Source organism: Globicephala melas, chromosome 6 (assembly GCF_963455315.2).
Source record: "Globicephala melas chromosome 6, mGloMel1.2, whole genome shotgun sequence".
Lineage (NCBI taxonomy): Eukaryota > Metazoa > Chordata > Mammalia > Artiodactyla > Delphinidae > Globicephala > Globicephala melas.
The window spans coordinates 81,242,169-81,257,150 of NC_083319.1; the positions used below are offsets into that span (position 1 = coordinate 81,242,169).

At 56.0% G+C, this 14,982-nt stretch overlaps 1 protein-coding gene across 2 annotated transcripts in view; it reads left to right on the forward strand.

The window, feature by feature from the left end:
• Positions 1–14,982, forward strand: part of DNAI1 (dynein axonemal intermediate chain 1) — a 60,656-nt gene that overhangs the window by 36,485 nt on the left and 9,189 nt on the right. For both annotated transcript variants that reach the window (XM_030832720.2, XM_060301058.1), the window contains 3 exons: positions 793–910; positions 1,170–1,213; positions 10,994–11,241. In XM_030832720.2, the coding sequence (XP_030688580.1) occupies positions 793–910; positions 1,170–1,213; positions 10,994–11,241 (410 nt within the window). The remainder of the gene's footprint in view (positions 1–792; positions 911–1,169; positions 1,214–10,993; positions 11,242–14,982) is intronic.

Genomic DNA, 14,982 nt, shown 5'->3' on the forward strand with positions numbered 1-14,982 from the left:
CATTTTAGACACTGTTTGATACAGAGAGTAGGTGAACAGTTGGCTGGAAATGACATGGAAGTAGCGGCCAGGAGCCTCGGTTTGACCAGGGAGCCCCTGTGCAAGGGGAGCCATTGAGGGGTTTTCAGGGCAGTAGGGGAGGTGGTTTATTCTGCAGAATGTGGACTGGAGGAGCGTCCGGAGGTAGAGAGACCAGCTAGGAGGGTGGCGTAAGAGTCTGGGTGATGGCTTTTGGGGCCTGAACCTAGGAAGTGGCTATGGGTCTGGAGAGAAGTGAATGGACTAAAAAGATAATCAGAAGGAAAACATGAGAAATGATGGGAAAAGATCAGTCAAGGTTTACCAAGATTTCTGGTTTAGACAAGTACAAGGATGGAGGGGGCTTCTACCTAAGTTAGAGGAAACGGGAGGTAGAGACAATTTAGGGCAGGAGATGAACTTGAGCTCAGAGGACCCATGAGGGGACCAGGCAGCTTCACTCCAGCGGGGCTTGGCTGTGGATATGAAGATGGACAGACGTGGAATTATTACCCTCAAGGACATAGCCTCTTTAGTGTAATTTACCTCCAAAAACAACAATGACAGTAACAACAACATTGTAGAGAGCTTACTCTGTGCCAGGTATTTTTCTAAGTACTTTACATATATTAGCAATTAATCCTCACAACAGTCCTTTGAGATAGGTACTATTACTATTCCCACTCTGAAATACAAAGAGGTTAATTGTTTGGGCCAAGGAGGTCCAGACAGAAAGTGGCAGTCCCAGGGCTGACTCAGCCTGTGTGTTTTAAGATTTTAAGTACTACGAGGACGCTGCTGACGAATACCGGGACCAGGAGGGTACGCTGCTGCCTCTCTGGAAGTTCCAAAATGACAAAGCCAAGCGCCTGGCCGTCACCGCCCTCTGCTGGTGAGTATAGACATTGCGGAAAACCTGGAATCCCTGAGCGCCTGCTGCATGCCAAGCCCTGAGCAGGGCGCTTCTACCGCGCTTAAGCACTTTGAAGGTGACGCGTAGCATTACGGAAAAACGTGAGACTGGGATTCTTATGGGATCGTCCCAGATCTCTAAGCTCAACAGTAGATGTCTACAGTGCAGTTAAGGCACCACTGTACAGGGGAGAGCCATGTCCATTTCCTGGGCCAAGGGGTTCTTATTTCTCTTGCAGGAGTCCAAAGTACAATGATCTGTTTGCCGTGGGACATGGCTCCTGTAAGTAATCCGGCTATTTGTTCATTTTCTCACTCAACCAGCAAACACGAAGTACCTACTCAGTGCAGAGCTCTTTGCCAGGTGTGAAAGATACAAAGATGACGAAGTCTAGCGCCCTCAGGGTGCTCACAGTCTAATGGAGAAGACCCACTGTCATACTGGTAATTAGTGCTGGATGAAGGACTATGCCAAAATGAGCCTCGAAGGAGTTATTATGGTAAAGGGAGCAGCATATGCAAAGGTCTGGAGGCATGAGCAATATGGGAGGAAATGAAGCTGTAGAGGGGGCCAGGGTTAGCCCCCAAAGGGCTTGGTAAGCCATTCCAGGAAACTTGGACCTTCTCCGGAGGGGAAAACACTGAAGGAATTTGACAAGGGCTGGGACACAACCACTGCAGGGGGGATTTGCAGGCGTGAGACTGGAGGCTGGAGACCAGCTAGGAGACTGGGGAGGCATCCCAAGGAGAGATGGCAGGATGTGAACCACCAGCGTGGAGTGGAGATGGAGAAGTGGATTTGAGAAGGATGAGAAGGTAGACTGGACCAGACCTGGGGAGGGATTTGGTGGTGAGCCCTGAAGGAGGAGAGCTTCCTGAGCAGGCCCTGGAGCAGGTGGGGTGGGGAAGGGGGGCAAGCACTTGATGTTCATCACTGGCCCCGAACCCTGGGAGACCACCGCCTTCCGGGATGCTCCCGTCCCCGCCAGTTTCCATCACCCCACAGCAGGAGGCAACACGGTGGAAACCGTGTGGCACTTTGCTTTCCCTTCGTGTTCCTTGGTCCCTGCAGAAGCCCCTGCCTCTGCACTGGCCTGGGCGTTCCCTCTTCCTAACGGGAGAGGGCCCCATACTTCGCGCTAGCCGCAGCTCCCTAGGCGAACAACATGTGCTCTGGCTAGGAGGATTAGCTTCTGCGGACAGAGAGACCTTCCCATTCTCTAAGCTGCTGCTGGCTGGCAGGCGTACAAGCTCCTGGTCTCTGCCCCTCAGACCGCCTGTCGGCCCAGCCCATTCTTTGACCAGTGTCGGGGAGGGAGGGGAGGGCCAGGAGGAGTGGGTGTTTGTCATTCCTCTCAGGGAGAAGCCCTTGGAGCTGCGCCCAGTCTCGTGGTCTGGGCCGCCTTTGAGGATGCCCTAAATGCCCGCTTTGTGTCCCCACTCCTGAGGATGGGCTACTGCCAAGAGGGAAGTGCCCACCCCCTCTGGCAGGGAACTAGCACATTCCTCCCCCTCTGCTGCAGCTACTGGGCCGGGAACAGGGCAGGGGGCTGAGCAGGCCCGCCCAGGAGTGGGTGTGGACCCGTCTCTGAGGCTGATCAGCCCAGGCTCTCTGCCCAGGACTGAGGTAGGGATGTGGGCTGCTCCCCAGCAGGTGGGAGGAGAAACTGCTTCAGCTCTAGCCCTATCCTCCTCTCGCCGAGGGCCAGGAGGGGCGTCAGCTGGTTGGGGTCATGTAGAGGTTGTCCATGGGGGCAGCCTTAGCCAGGAGCGGTGGAGAAGAGTAACCCACCCCACAGGAATCGATGGCCCCAAGCCCAACAGGCCCAGAGGCCTCCTTTGGGCAGGCACACACCCAGGAAGGGTCTCTTTGTCCTTTGTTGGCCACATCCACGTCCCTGGATGGAACTGCTATCAGCTGCAGACCTTCTGGCTGGAAGGTCACTTCCCAGTGGTGTGACCTCAGGCCAGAAGCTGCTGTCAGCCTGGTGTTTTCACTGGTGACCTGGAGAGGCTGACACCTGCGGGCCCTTTGTCCCAGGGCCGTCATGAGACATGCGTGGAAGAAAAGCAGCAAATGTGCCCCATGAGCTATAGGAACCACTCTCACATAAAGGACAACCATTGCTGACTTGTCTGGCGTTCTGTCTCCTAGCTTTCCTGCAGGACCCTCCGGGGCCCTGAGCAGAGAGCGGGGGCTATAGGGACAGAGGGGTATCAGACAAGGCCCCTACCTCTTCTCTTAGAGAGCTGGGCCCGGCAGCGGCGGCGGCGGCGGTGGTATTTACTGTCACTGGTATGGGAGCTGTTGACCAGTTTTCCAACGGGCATCTATTCTCCAGAGCCTTGTACATGTCAGCATCAATCTGCGAAGGCCTGAGCAGAGCCAGGCTGGGCTGGAATGCAGAGGGGCCCCTGCATTCACTCCTGAGGTCACCCCTGGGAGTCCCATGCTCTCAAGTGCCCAGGTGCCTCCCTGGAAGAAAGAGGGACAAAGCTGAGGCAGGCAAAAGGTACCCTAGTTACTGGACGGGGTCATTGTGAGGGGCAGCTGGCTCACCAGCGTCCATCACACTGTCTTTGGAAATTCCCAGCAGCCAACCTCCCAGGATCAGACTCGGCCTCCTGTGGCCAGACTCTAAAGTGAGAATTTGGGTTTGTTGTTGGGTTTGACCCTGATGAGCTCAGCCCAGGGCTCCTTTTGCCTGGAATTCCCAGATGTGGGTTCTCTGACCCAGCCAAATAAGACTTGGGCAGGGGTAGGCGTGCACCCTAAGAAGGACTGGGGCCAAGGGTGGTCATCTGGAGCCAGGCCAGGAGCAAGCCGGTGAGGAAAAGAGCCCGGGCAACTACCTGCAACCGCACAGAAGCGATCACACCCGCCTCCCCTCGTGGCTGCTGGGTACCAGATGGTGGACATGTCAGGCTGCATATAGGGCAGAGACTGGGGTGCCCTCTAGGGCCAGGCTCCATGTCTCAGCAGAGTGAAGAAAGGCTGTCAGCAGGTGAAAGCAGGTAGAGGAACACTGGAAGGCAAAGGAGGTAGTCTAGGAAGAGCTGGCCCACGGGGCAAAGCTGGGATGCAATTATATCAGTGCACCTGCTGCACTGAAGGGGTGCTTTCCAGCCCATTAGGCAGTTCACAGCAGGGAAATGGGGACTCCTCGTGATCTGCTGGGCAGGGATGGTGGAACACATCCTAGACACTGTGTGGTCCTGACTGGCTATCACACAGGAGACAGGGAGGAAGCCTCCCAGCAGGACACATCTTAGAAAGGCAGAAGAGCCAACTGTCCCTCAGCCCAGCCTCTGAGGAACAGCACCCTCAAAAGGGGCCAGAGTCAGGCCTTGAGTCCCAGCGCTAAACCCATTCCCACTCTGCCCCACCACCTCCTGGCCGATCCGTCAGCCTGCCCAGGCCAGGGATGCACTTGTAGGGATTTAAATCTTTCCTGATCATTTATTTGTCAGCTTCACTAATTAAGCAGTGTTAATTTCATTTACTGAAAATGGAAATTCATCCACCTCATTTCTCCCTGTTCATCCTCCACACACAAAATCCATCACTCCTCAGCTGCAGGCTGTGTAAAATTTACAGGACTAATTATGTTGTCAGGTCTCTTTGTAAATACAGTCCATAAAGGCCACTGTGCTCACTGGGTTGTAGTGCAAGGGCATTCCCATTGTTAGTTTAATTACTGGTTAGTTATTTAGGTTCTCAAATGTTTGCCTCATTTTCCCTAAATCAAATTAAATGTCCCGCTTGACGTATTCTGTCTCCAAGGCTGTGCTCTTATTTCCCACACTGTTTAAATATGACTTCTAATCAGGTGAGAGCTCTTGGAAAAGCCCAGCTACCTGGAAGGCTGGATCCAGCCTGGCACCATGGTCTGTGGGCCACACTGGAGGTCTGGAACACTCTAGCACTGATGTACTTTCTTGGGGGCAGCCTTGGGCCAGTCTCCTGCCTTTGGAGACTGAAAATCCTAATCCAAGGGGCATATCTGTTCCTGGAGTCCAAGATGGCAGGGCTAGGGTGTGGGAAACTGAGGGAGGGTTTCATTCTTGTCATCAGAAGAGCTGGGGATCATTGCCTCTATCCCCCCGACTTCTAGAGGGATTGCTTCCAAACCACCGCAGAAAAAGGTACCATCACAGGCCTGCAAGCCTGGTAACCGCCCAGCTGTGAGACCAAAGAAGGAGCCCAGAGAAAGTGACAGAGACACCCGCAACTTATTGGATAGGGAATCTTACAAGTCAGAAGCAAAACGTCCTGGAGCAACACCCACACCGTGTATGGCAGACTGCACACAGGACATGGCCACAATCCTCACTGCTGGGGGAGAAGGAGGCTACCATTTATAGGGGGAATTGGCATCAGGTTGGCTCATCAGTCGCCAGGGAAACCAGCAGCTGGGGCAGGGGGCAAGCACGTAGGTAGTTACTGATTAAGTCCTATGATTAAGAGAATTAGATGGTCATGTGAGTAAGGTGTAGGTGAAGCAGGGACTGGTTGATCAGGGGATGCGCAGAGAGCAAGAGAACAGCCATCCTGAGTGGCCTCTCCCTCTGATTCCTAACAGTAGAGTTTGGGTCAACCTTCCCTGAGAGCCTACTGTATTAGTTTCCTACTGCTGAAGTAACAAATTACTGTGAACATGATGGCTTAAAACAACACAAATTTATTATCTCACAGTTCTGGAGGTCAGACATCTAAACTGCGTTTTGCTGAGCAAAAATCAGGTGTCAGCAGGACCATCCACTTCCCTGCCTTTCCCAGTTTGGAGGCTGCCCATATTCCACGGCTTGTGGCCTCCTTCCAGCTAGCAATTGCATCACTGCGATATCTGCTTCTGTTATCACACCTCCTTCTCTGACTCTCCTGCCTCTTTCCTTCCCTTATAAGGACTCCTGTGATTACACTGGGTCCACCCGGATAATCCAGGATAATCTCCCCATCTCAAGGTCTTTAATTTAATCACATCTACAAAATCCCTTTTTCTGTGCAAAGTAACGTATTTATGGGCTCCGGAGATTAGGACATGGACATTTGGGGGGCATTATTATGCCTACCGCAGCCCCCTCCGAGCGCCTTTTTCATGCCTTAAAAAGGGAGTCATTAAACAGCTGCTGCCTTAGAGTCAGTTCTGGGCTGGGTTCGTTTGGGAGCCACAGGAAGAGAGGAGGAGGCCTGCTGACCGACACTGTCTTGGTATCGTTGTCTCTGCAGCTTGGCATCTACTTCCCTCTGACCACGGACCTGGCTTTAGCCAGATGCCCCAACATGCCCTCTGTCTGCCTTGCCATCCCCGAATCCTGAGCCGAAGCCCAGGCTTCTCCTGACAGCCAGAACTCTCCAGAGTGATCTAGAGCTCTTCCTTGTAGGGCAGGGGTAGAGCTGTGAGGCGGAGGCCCACACTGGTGATTGCCAGTCCAAGAAGGCATCCATCCATGCTACTCACTGGGCACTACTCTGCTAGGGCCCTGGCAGAGGGAGCTGAGGGCAGTGAGAGCTTTGGTCTATGGTGGAATTAAGCCACCCGTCCCCTGAGACCATGGCTTTCTGAGAAGCATCAGATCAGGCTCTATTAGGGAGTTGATTCTCCTCCCCCAAATCTCGTGGATCATTGAAGGTCAGAGTCAGGGAGGCCTTAGACATTATCCAGCAGAGCAGGGTTAGCAGGAGGCAACTCTCTCACTGGAGAGAGTAAGCCTGCTGGGCCACGCCAGGGCATGCTCCCTCACTCCATCCTTTGGTGGCAGGCTAAGGAAAACACCTGCTCACAGCCACCTGTAATAATGCGGTACAGGTAGAGGAGTTCCTGGGGGGAGGGTGGGCACTCACAGAGGAGAGGCTGAACGGTCTAGAAGGCTTCCTGGAGAAGGGCAAAAGTGCAAAGTGGAGCTAAGGCCAGGCCAGCGGCCCTCTCCCCCTGTCTTGGAGTCACACACCACGTGGTTTCTCCTCCCCACCTCCCCTCCGCCCTCCCTCTGTCTTTCTCTCCCTTTCCCTTCCTCTATTCCTCTTTCCCTTTCACCCAGCCACACATACTCTCTGAAATCCTATGGCCTAGAATAACCTGGAATTCCTTCACTGGCCCCAGACTTCAGGGCTCCTGCCTCTTTATGTAATGGAGTGTGGAGTCGGGGGGCTCCCATCTGTGTCACTGGGCCCTCCGGTCCTGCTGTGGGAAGCCAGGTAGTCTGTGGGATTCAGGACAAAGTACCCCAGGGCCCAGGGCCCAAGGCTCTGTGAGCCTTGAGCCTGATAGGATTCTATCTCTCACTGGGAACTGAGGCGCTGTAGGTGACCTTGATGCCAATGTCTTACTGGGACTGCTGGTGACCTGGCTGGCGGCATCGTACTGGGAATGATGGCAGGCTGGGCGATGATGTCACTAGGACTGCTGGTAGCCTGAGCAACGATATCACGTGGAGACCATTGGTGGTCTGAGTAGTGATGTCATTTTAGGACTTCTAGAAGACAAGATGATGCTATCATGCTGGCACCGTTGCAGGTTAGGGCAGTGATGTCACGCTGGGCACACTTAGAGAGTGGAACAGTGAGGTCTCATAGGGGGCTGGAGATGGGCATGAGAAGATCATAGAATAAGACAGAGTGGAGAGGAAGCCCCAGCCGAATGAGAATTTTTCTCTGCTTTCCTGGTGAGGTTTGGCAGACAAAGCCTTGAACTGGAATTCAGGAAACACATGGTCTAGCCATGATTAGAAGCTGTGATCTTTTTTTTTTTTTTTGGCTGCATTGGGTCTTCGTTGCGGTGCGTGGGCTTCTCATTGCGGTGGCCTCTCTTGTTGCAGAGCACAGCCTCTAGGTGCACGGGCTTCAGTAGTTGCAGCATGTGGGCTCAGTAGTTCAGTAGTTGTGGCGCACGGGCTCAGTTGCTCCCCGGCATGTGGGATCTTCCCGGACCAGGGATTGAACCTGTGTCCCCTGCATTGGCAGGCAGATTCTTAACCACTGCGCCACCAGGGAAGTCCCGAGAAGCTGTGATCTTTATGTCGGGAGGGCTTGTTTGGTTGCAAATAGCAGAGACCCCTAGGGCCAGGTTAAGAACAGGAGGCTTATTGTCAGGATGCACGTGGCCTGGGAACGCAGGCAGGACCTCAGGCCTTAGTGTGGCTGGTTGCTCTCTGTGTCCCTGCCTCGTGAAATCCACGCTTCTCTCTGCCAGAAGTTTTCTCTCGTCATGCCTGACTGCCCTGGCCCTTACTCATTCTCTAGTCCAAGATTCTGGAAGGATTGGCTGTGCCAGTCGCCCCACCACCCCAACAGGTCTGGTGCCCCCTTCTCCTCCTTTCTCCACCTCCATGTAAAGATCAGATTAGTGCCACTACCCTGAGCAGAGTAACTGCAGCGATAAACAGGCTATTGGGTGTGGCAAACACCAAGCAATGGGTCTAACGCACTAGGGGACACCATTCTCCCCTCTGGCCTCAGTTTACCCAACTATAAAATCCAGGGGCCATAGTTCAGTGTCTAGTCCCAGTGGTTCTGTGAGTGGGTCAGAGATGTCCTCACTGCAGAGTTACTAAGCCGACCTAGGGTTTCCAACCCTCCTTTCCTGGTTCCACAGGTCATGAAGGCTCTGTGTGAGTGCAGGGGCACACAGTGCTGGAAGCGTGTCTAGAGAAAGTCATCACTGCTGTCCCTCAAGGGGCCAGATACCGTGGCACAGTGAGAGCGAGTGTGAGGTCATGCCTGCCTTTGCCCCTTGGTGCTATAAGGAGAGCATCTGAGAACTCAGCCTGAGCGTCACTCACCCAGCCACCCTGCCTTTCATTCGCCCTCTGGCCCGCCCACTCCCATTCTGTCAGTCTTGCCCAGCATCAAGGCCAGATTGGATGTCAAGGGCATCTACAGCTCACCTCTGGCCTGGCATTTAATACTTTGATTACCCAGCAAGGGCTTGCCCATTCAGCCATGGGGTCTGGCTCCCTGTCACCACACTAGGGGCTGCTGAGGGCAAGCCCACGTCTCCAGTGGGGTGTGTCTGTCCCTGCCAGGCTCAGCCCAGGGGGAGGCCCAGATCAGGTGCTCAGGATTTGGGTCATGAATTAAAGGAACGGCAAGTGACTGTCACACTGCCCGGTTCAAGCCCTTCGTGGTCTGGGTGGGAAAGACACTCCCCTCAGCCAACTGCAGATCTCTCCCTGAATTCAAGAGTCAGCCCTTGGGGCCCAGCCTGGAGCCCTACGCGGTGAGGTACTGCCAACTTCCATCCCCCACCTCAAGGCCAGTCTTTGAGATAGTGCCGGGCACAGGGTGACCCAACCTGGCTTTCCTCACTTTCCCCAGAGCAGAAGCATTTTCCTTCCTGAACCACTGCGTGCCCTCCCCGTGGCTCAGGCTGGACCCTTGTACCTTCCACTCCAGGGGCAGCCCCCTCCTTGCACAGGAAGACTCCCGTGCAGTTGATCAGGGGAGGGGTTCCTGACAGGAGTCCCAGAGCTGGTGACAGTTAGCCACGGCAAGGGAAGGTGGGCTCCCCCACAGACAGCTGCGCTGGTGGGCAGGCCGGCTGGCCTCAGCTTCCAGCTCTGCCCACCTAAGGCCAGCCTGGCTCCTGGCTGCTCCCTGCTCCCTAACCCTGGCTCCCAGGAAGCATCCGCTGTGCTTGCAGAGTGCCCAGGGTGAGGATAGCTGGGACCTGGTCATAGCTGGGCTCACGCCCAGAGCCCAGGGAGCCCAGCCCAGACTGTCCCTGAGCCCAGCCCAGTCACCTGCTCCCTCAAGAAAGGGGCAGTCTTAGACACAAGACAGAGAGAATGACTCAGCAAAACTCACCAAGGGCTTCCCTGGTGGCGCAGTGATTGAGAGTCCACCTGCCGATGCAGGGGACACAGGTTCGTGCCCCGGTCCGGGAAGATCCCACATGCCGCGGAGCGGCTGCGCCCGTGAGCCATGGCCGCTGAGCCTGCGCGTCCGGAGCCTGCGCGTCCGGAGCCTGTGCTCCGCAACAGGAGAGGCCACAACAGGGAGAGGCCCGCGTACCACACACACACAAAAAAAACTCACCAAGTTGGGGCTGCTTACCTATCCTTCCCGCCCATGGGCTCCTCACCTCAGGACTGGCCACTCTGGGAGGAGGGCCCAGGCCTGCAGTGGCCAGGGGCAGAGGAGATAGCCCTGGGGGGCCGGCAGAGCTAAAAGGCTGCCTTAGCATAGGGCCCCCAAGACGGGGCTGCTCTAGACTTCCACCTCTCCAGCTCTGGCTCTTCTGAGCTTGGGAAGGGTCCTGGGCTGGTGGCGGGAGAGCGGGAATGGACGGCTGGGACTGTATTCCATCCAGTGACTGCATTATCAGGATGGGCGCCAAGTGCACGGAGCATGAAGGAGTGTGGGAGGCGTTCCCTTGCCATGGGGCGGGCCAGGAGGAGGACGTCTGCTGAGCGGTCCACTGTTGATCACCGAAGGCTGCGCCCAGGCCAGAGGGATAGCACTGTGGCCTATGGAAGCCTGACTGGCTGGCCTGGGACCTTTCGAATCTGGGAGCATGCTTAGAGCTAGGGCTCAGGCTGCAGCTGGGGACTGTGGGACCAGAGGGTCTGGGAAGATGCCCACAGGTGGCTAGTGTGGGACTCCTACAGGCAATTCCATGTTAGTCCAGACTGAACCCCTGTCGCTGGCTGGGGACGAGGGGTACATGGCCATTATCCCAGCACCTAAGGGCAGGAGATGGGCTGGGCATCTGGACCCTCTCTGAGGATACTGCTCCTTCCCAAGCCCACCCACATTCTTCACTTAACAACTCTTTGAGCCTGCAGCCCCCCCTTTCCTGTACCCCAGGGAGACTAAAGAGAATGTCCGTCCCTCAGATATGCCTGGTCACCTTATCTGTTGGATCCTCTCGTGAACCCTGAGAAGGGGGTGGGTCAAGTCGCATGATTCTGTCTCACGGACAGAGAAGATGAAGCCCCGAGAGGTCTCCCACGCTCTCTGTCAGAGGCAGGACTGGGCAGGGCTTGTCCACCCTGTGAGGGAGGGGCCGGGGCTTCCCCAGCAGGGACTGTCCAATCACCGCCGCCCTCTTCCCTGGGCCAGATGACTTCAGGAAGCAGAGCCGGGGCATGCTGCTCTTCTATAGCATGAAGAACCCCAGCTTCCCCGAATACACCTTCAGCAGCGAGAGCGGCATCCTGTGCCTGGACGTGCACGTGGACCACCCCCACCTAGTGGTGGTGGGCCACTACGACGGCAACGTGGCCATTTACAACCTCAAGAAGCCCTACTCCCAGCCCTCCTTTCGCAGCTCAGCCAAGTCTGGCAAGCACACAGACCCCGTGTGGCAGGTCAGCCTTGGACCAGGGTGGGAGAAGTGGGTGGGACTGAGTAGCGTGTGGGCCTGGGAGCCACCGGACGAGGGGCCTTGGGGAGGAGAGGGCCACAGGCAAGGGCATGGGGATGACAGCTACTAGCTTAGAGTCCAAGGAGCTGGGTGTGAGAAGGGGCAGAGAAGGGCACAGGCGAGGCATCAGGAGGCAAGACGGTTTGTGGTAAGAGCTGGGGTCCGCTGCCTCAGAGCTCCCATCAAGCAGGGCCCATCTGTCTGCTAAGGATCTCGGATCTCTTAGAAGTAGTGGTCAGTGACTCAGAGCCCGTGGTGGGAAGCCCCCAGGGCCTGATGGGCCTCTGCTGAGTGTGTCAAGGGCTCCAAGGGTCTATGATCTTCCTCAGCTCCCCACAGGGGCTCTCTTCTGCCATCTGGGCTAGATTTGGGGAACTCCCAGATAGGGGTAGGCACTGCCCGTTCTCTGCCTTCTTGGTGGGGCTGTAAGGCCTGGTAGGTGATGTCTGTCCCTGAGGCTTCTGTGTAACACCCATCTTCTCCAGTCAGGCATAGAATGGGACCATTACCTAGTCACTGGGGCTAGATTTCACCCTGACTCTGCGTCTCCCATCTTATTGCGCTGGGAGTGGATTTCACAGTTTCATTCTCAGAGTCTCTTAGCTCTGGCTTTGCAGGCCCTTCCTCACTGTGTTCCAAAGGTCCCCCTCCTTCTGAGGCTGTGTACCCTCACCCCATGGGCAGGCCTGGGAGAGTCTAAGCATAGATTTCTGCCTCAAGTTGCCCAAGGCCTCTGGGCTCCTCAGGCAGTGCTGGCATCTGTCTTCTCACCTTCCTCTCCCCCTTGCCCTGACAGGGTCTGCAGGCGGGCTCTGCACCCCTGCCTGTCTGGCCCTGAGCTTCCTGAGTCATGTGGACACCCCAGGCACTGGCTCTCAGCTCCCAGACAGGTCTGAGCAGAGGGAGGGCTGTCCAGGCACAGGGGATATGGTGGCCTCTCAGCTTCATCCTTTACCCAGAGCTGGGGCACCCCCTCCCCCTAAACACCCTCCCCACAGTTCTCGACCAAAGCAGGAGCCCGACTTGCAGCCTCAGGAGTTCTCTCCTCTGAAAAGCCCACCTCCCCATTCATCGCGTCCAGGCCCGCAGAAGTCTCCAGACACGGGGAGGGTGTCTGCAGAGACTTTAAAGCCCAGGGCGAGGAGAAAAGACTCGCTTTGATCAAACTGAACCAGCACCAGCCCCAGCCCGGCTTTCCCAGCACGGGCAGACAGCCCAGGGCCAAGCACGGAGCATCTCCGGGTGGCCTGACTATCCTCCTCAAGCCCAGGAGAGGGCGAGGGGCCAAGGCCAACTACCCTACTCCCACTCTGCTCTGTTCTCTGAATCAAATTGCAGGTTGGAGAGAGAAGTAGGGTGTGCAGGAGACACAGTTTCCCCTTCACTGGGCGGGTGCCAGGGACACTGGACGGGGTGGCCTTCTGTTCTCCCACCATCCTGTCAGGAAAACAGGGCTGCTGCCTTTGCAAAACCGAAGACTCAGAGTTCTTGGCTGGAATCAGGGCTTGCGACATGGGAGGGGCCTGCCTCTCACTCCTTTAATGACTTCCTGTTCTCTTCTTTCGCTCTCATTCCCTCCCTGCCTCCTCATTCATCCATTCATTCATCAACTCCTGCCTGTTCTCTTCTCTGGGAGCTGAGGATGCTCAGGGCTTGGTGTCTGGATACGGCAGCCACAGCTGAGCAGGATACGGAGTGTGCTAAGGAGGGCTCATGGGGGCGCTGAGGATTGTCCAGATTGTCTGGGATGGGGACCAGGGGCCAGAGGGCCAGGGAGGTCTTCCTAAAGGAAGGAACACCTAAGCTGAATCGTGAAGAATGAGGAAGTATCCGTTAGATGAAGAAGGGTACAAAGGGGTCACGCGTGCACCGGAAAGACACGGGCAAGCAGAGGGGCCTGCTGGGCAACAACACACCGCGTGGAGCTCAGCGTCAGGGACTCCTGAGCTCAGTCGTGAGTGTGCTTCTCTAGCAAGTAGGAAGCTTGGACTTTGCATGTTAGTGGTCTCAAATGAAGTGTCAATACAGAAGCCCGATGTATGAATAAGACGAGAGTGGGGCTGCTCTGGTAGGGTCAGGGGCCTGATTGCTTGAGGGTCCCCTGTTATCACTCCCCACGTCCCCTGAGCTATTTTCACAAGGCTTCTAAGAGTTTGTCCCAGCAGAGTTTGAAAATCCCTGCCCAACCATCAGAGGGTTTGGGGCAGAGAAGTCCCACAGTCAGGTAGTGTCTCGGAGATGTCCTCTGGCCACAGCATGAGAGATCTTGAAGCCTGAGCTACAACAGGGGCAGTGGAGATAAAAATGAGGAGGTAGAGCTGTCGAGGCAGTCAAATCTTGAACAGGAAACGACTGATTGGATATGGGGAAAAGGAAAAATTGGTGAAGGTGCCTGGGACTCCAGCTTGGGGGACCCAGTAGGAAATCCGTGGATTTCTGGCCGGAAGTTAATATAAGAAGCCAGAGGAGGAGACGTCCTACCGGCAGTTGACTGTATATCCTGGAGCTTGAAGAAGAGCCAGGCTGACGAATGAGGCGTCAGAGACATCAGAGTCTAAGTCCTTCTCAACGGGACTGTGTCTTGGGAGGAACGAGACAGGTTGTTTTAGATCTCAGATGCCAGGCTGGGGGCAGACGGACTTTGTTCCGTTGGCAGCGGGGAGCCATGGAAGGTTTTGGAGCCAGGGAGAGAACCGTCTGTCCGAAGGAGAGTGCAGCCCTGTTCAGGCCCCGCTGTGAAGCCTCAACCACGACACTCTGCAGGGTGTGTGTGTGTGTGTGTGTGTGTGTGTGTGTGTGTGTGTGTATTCTGTGCTACACGGGGGAAGGGAAGGGGGCAGGAAGGATATGAGCAGACCCCTGGGGTCAAACATGCCTGCCCTAATCAGATAAGGCAAAAGAGAAGGAATTGGTGAAACAGGCCTCCGTCTCCTCCCTACCACCTGCTTCCTGGGCATTCATGCATTGTCTTAACCCCACTTCCACCTGCCCCCTCTTGGCCCTCTTTATTCCTACCCTCCCACCTGGACCCCAGGAGCACGTGTGTGACTTGCACACACACACGTACATGGCTCATTGCATATACACACACACACCACCCCCCAGCTGGGCATCAGGCTGCTAAGTGGGGTGTGAAATACAATTTCCGTGCACGCTGGCGCTGCTCATTAAACACTTCCCTTGGCAGCTCCCTCGCGCCTCTTACAGCCTGGCCTTTGACACCCCCTGTCCCCTCCCCCCTTTAAAGGGACTGCCTTTACACAGAAGAGGAAGCGTCTCAGCATCAGGGCTGCTATGACTTGTGCCTCACAAGCTCTGTGGTGTTCTAGGCCCCCCACTGAACGCACAAAAGAGCAGCCTGCCCAGACAGACCCAGGCGGGACTGGGTCTGCCCTCCTGCAGCTCTGACCAGTCAGGCCTGGGGCGTGGCCCCGGAAGAGCAATCCCCTCCCCGCTACACACACCCCTCAAGGGCCAGGTGACAACTGTGGTTACAGGCAGCAGCCCTGGGTTCCTGTCCTCCCTCACTGGGCCTCTGCTTGTGACAGGGGGAAGGGACAGTGGCCCCAGCACAGGAGGCCTGGAGGGAACTGGAGGGTGGGAAGATCTGGGCACCCAGCCCTGCCCCAGCTCTCCTGGACGTGGCTTGGCCAGGCCTCCACATCTGGCAACAGAAACTTGAGCC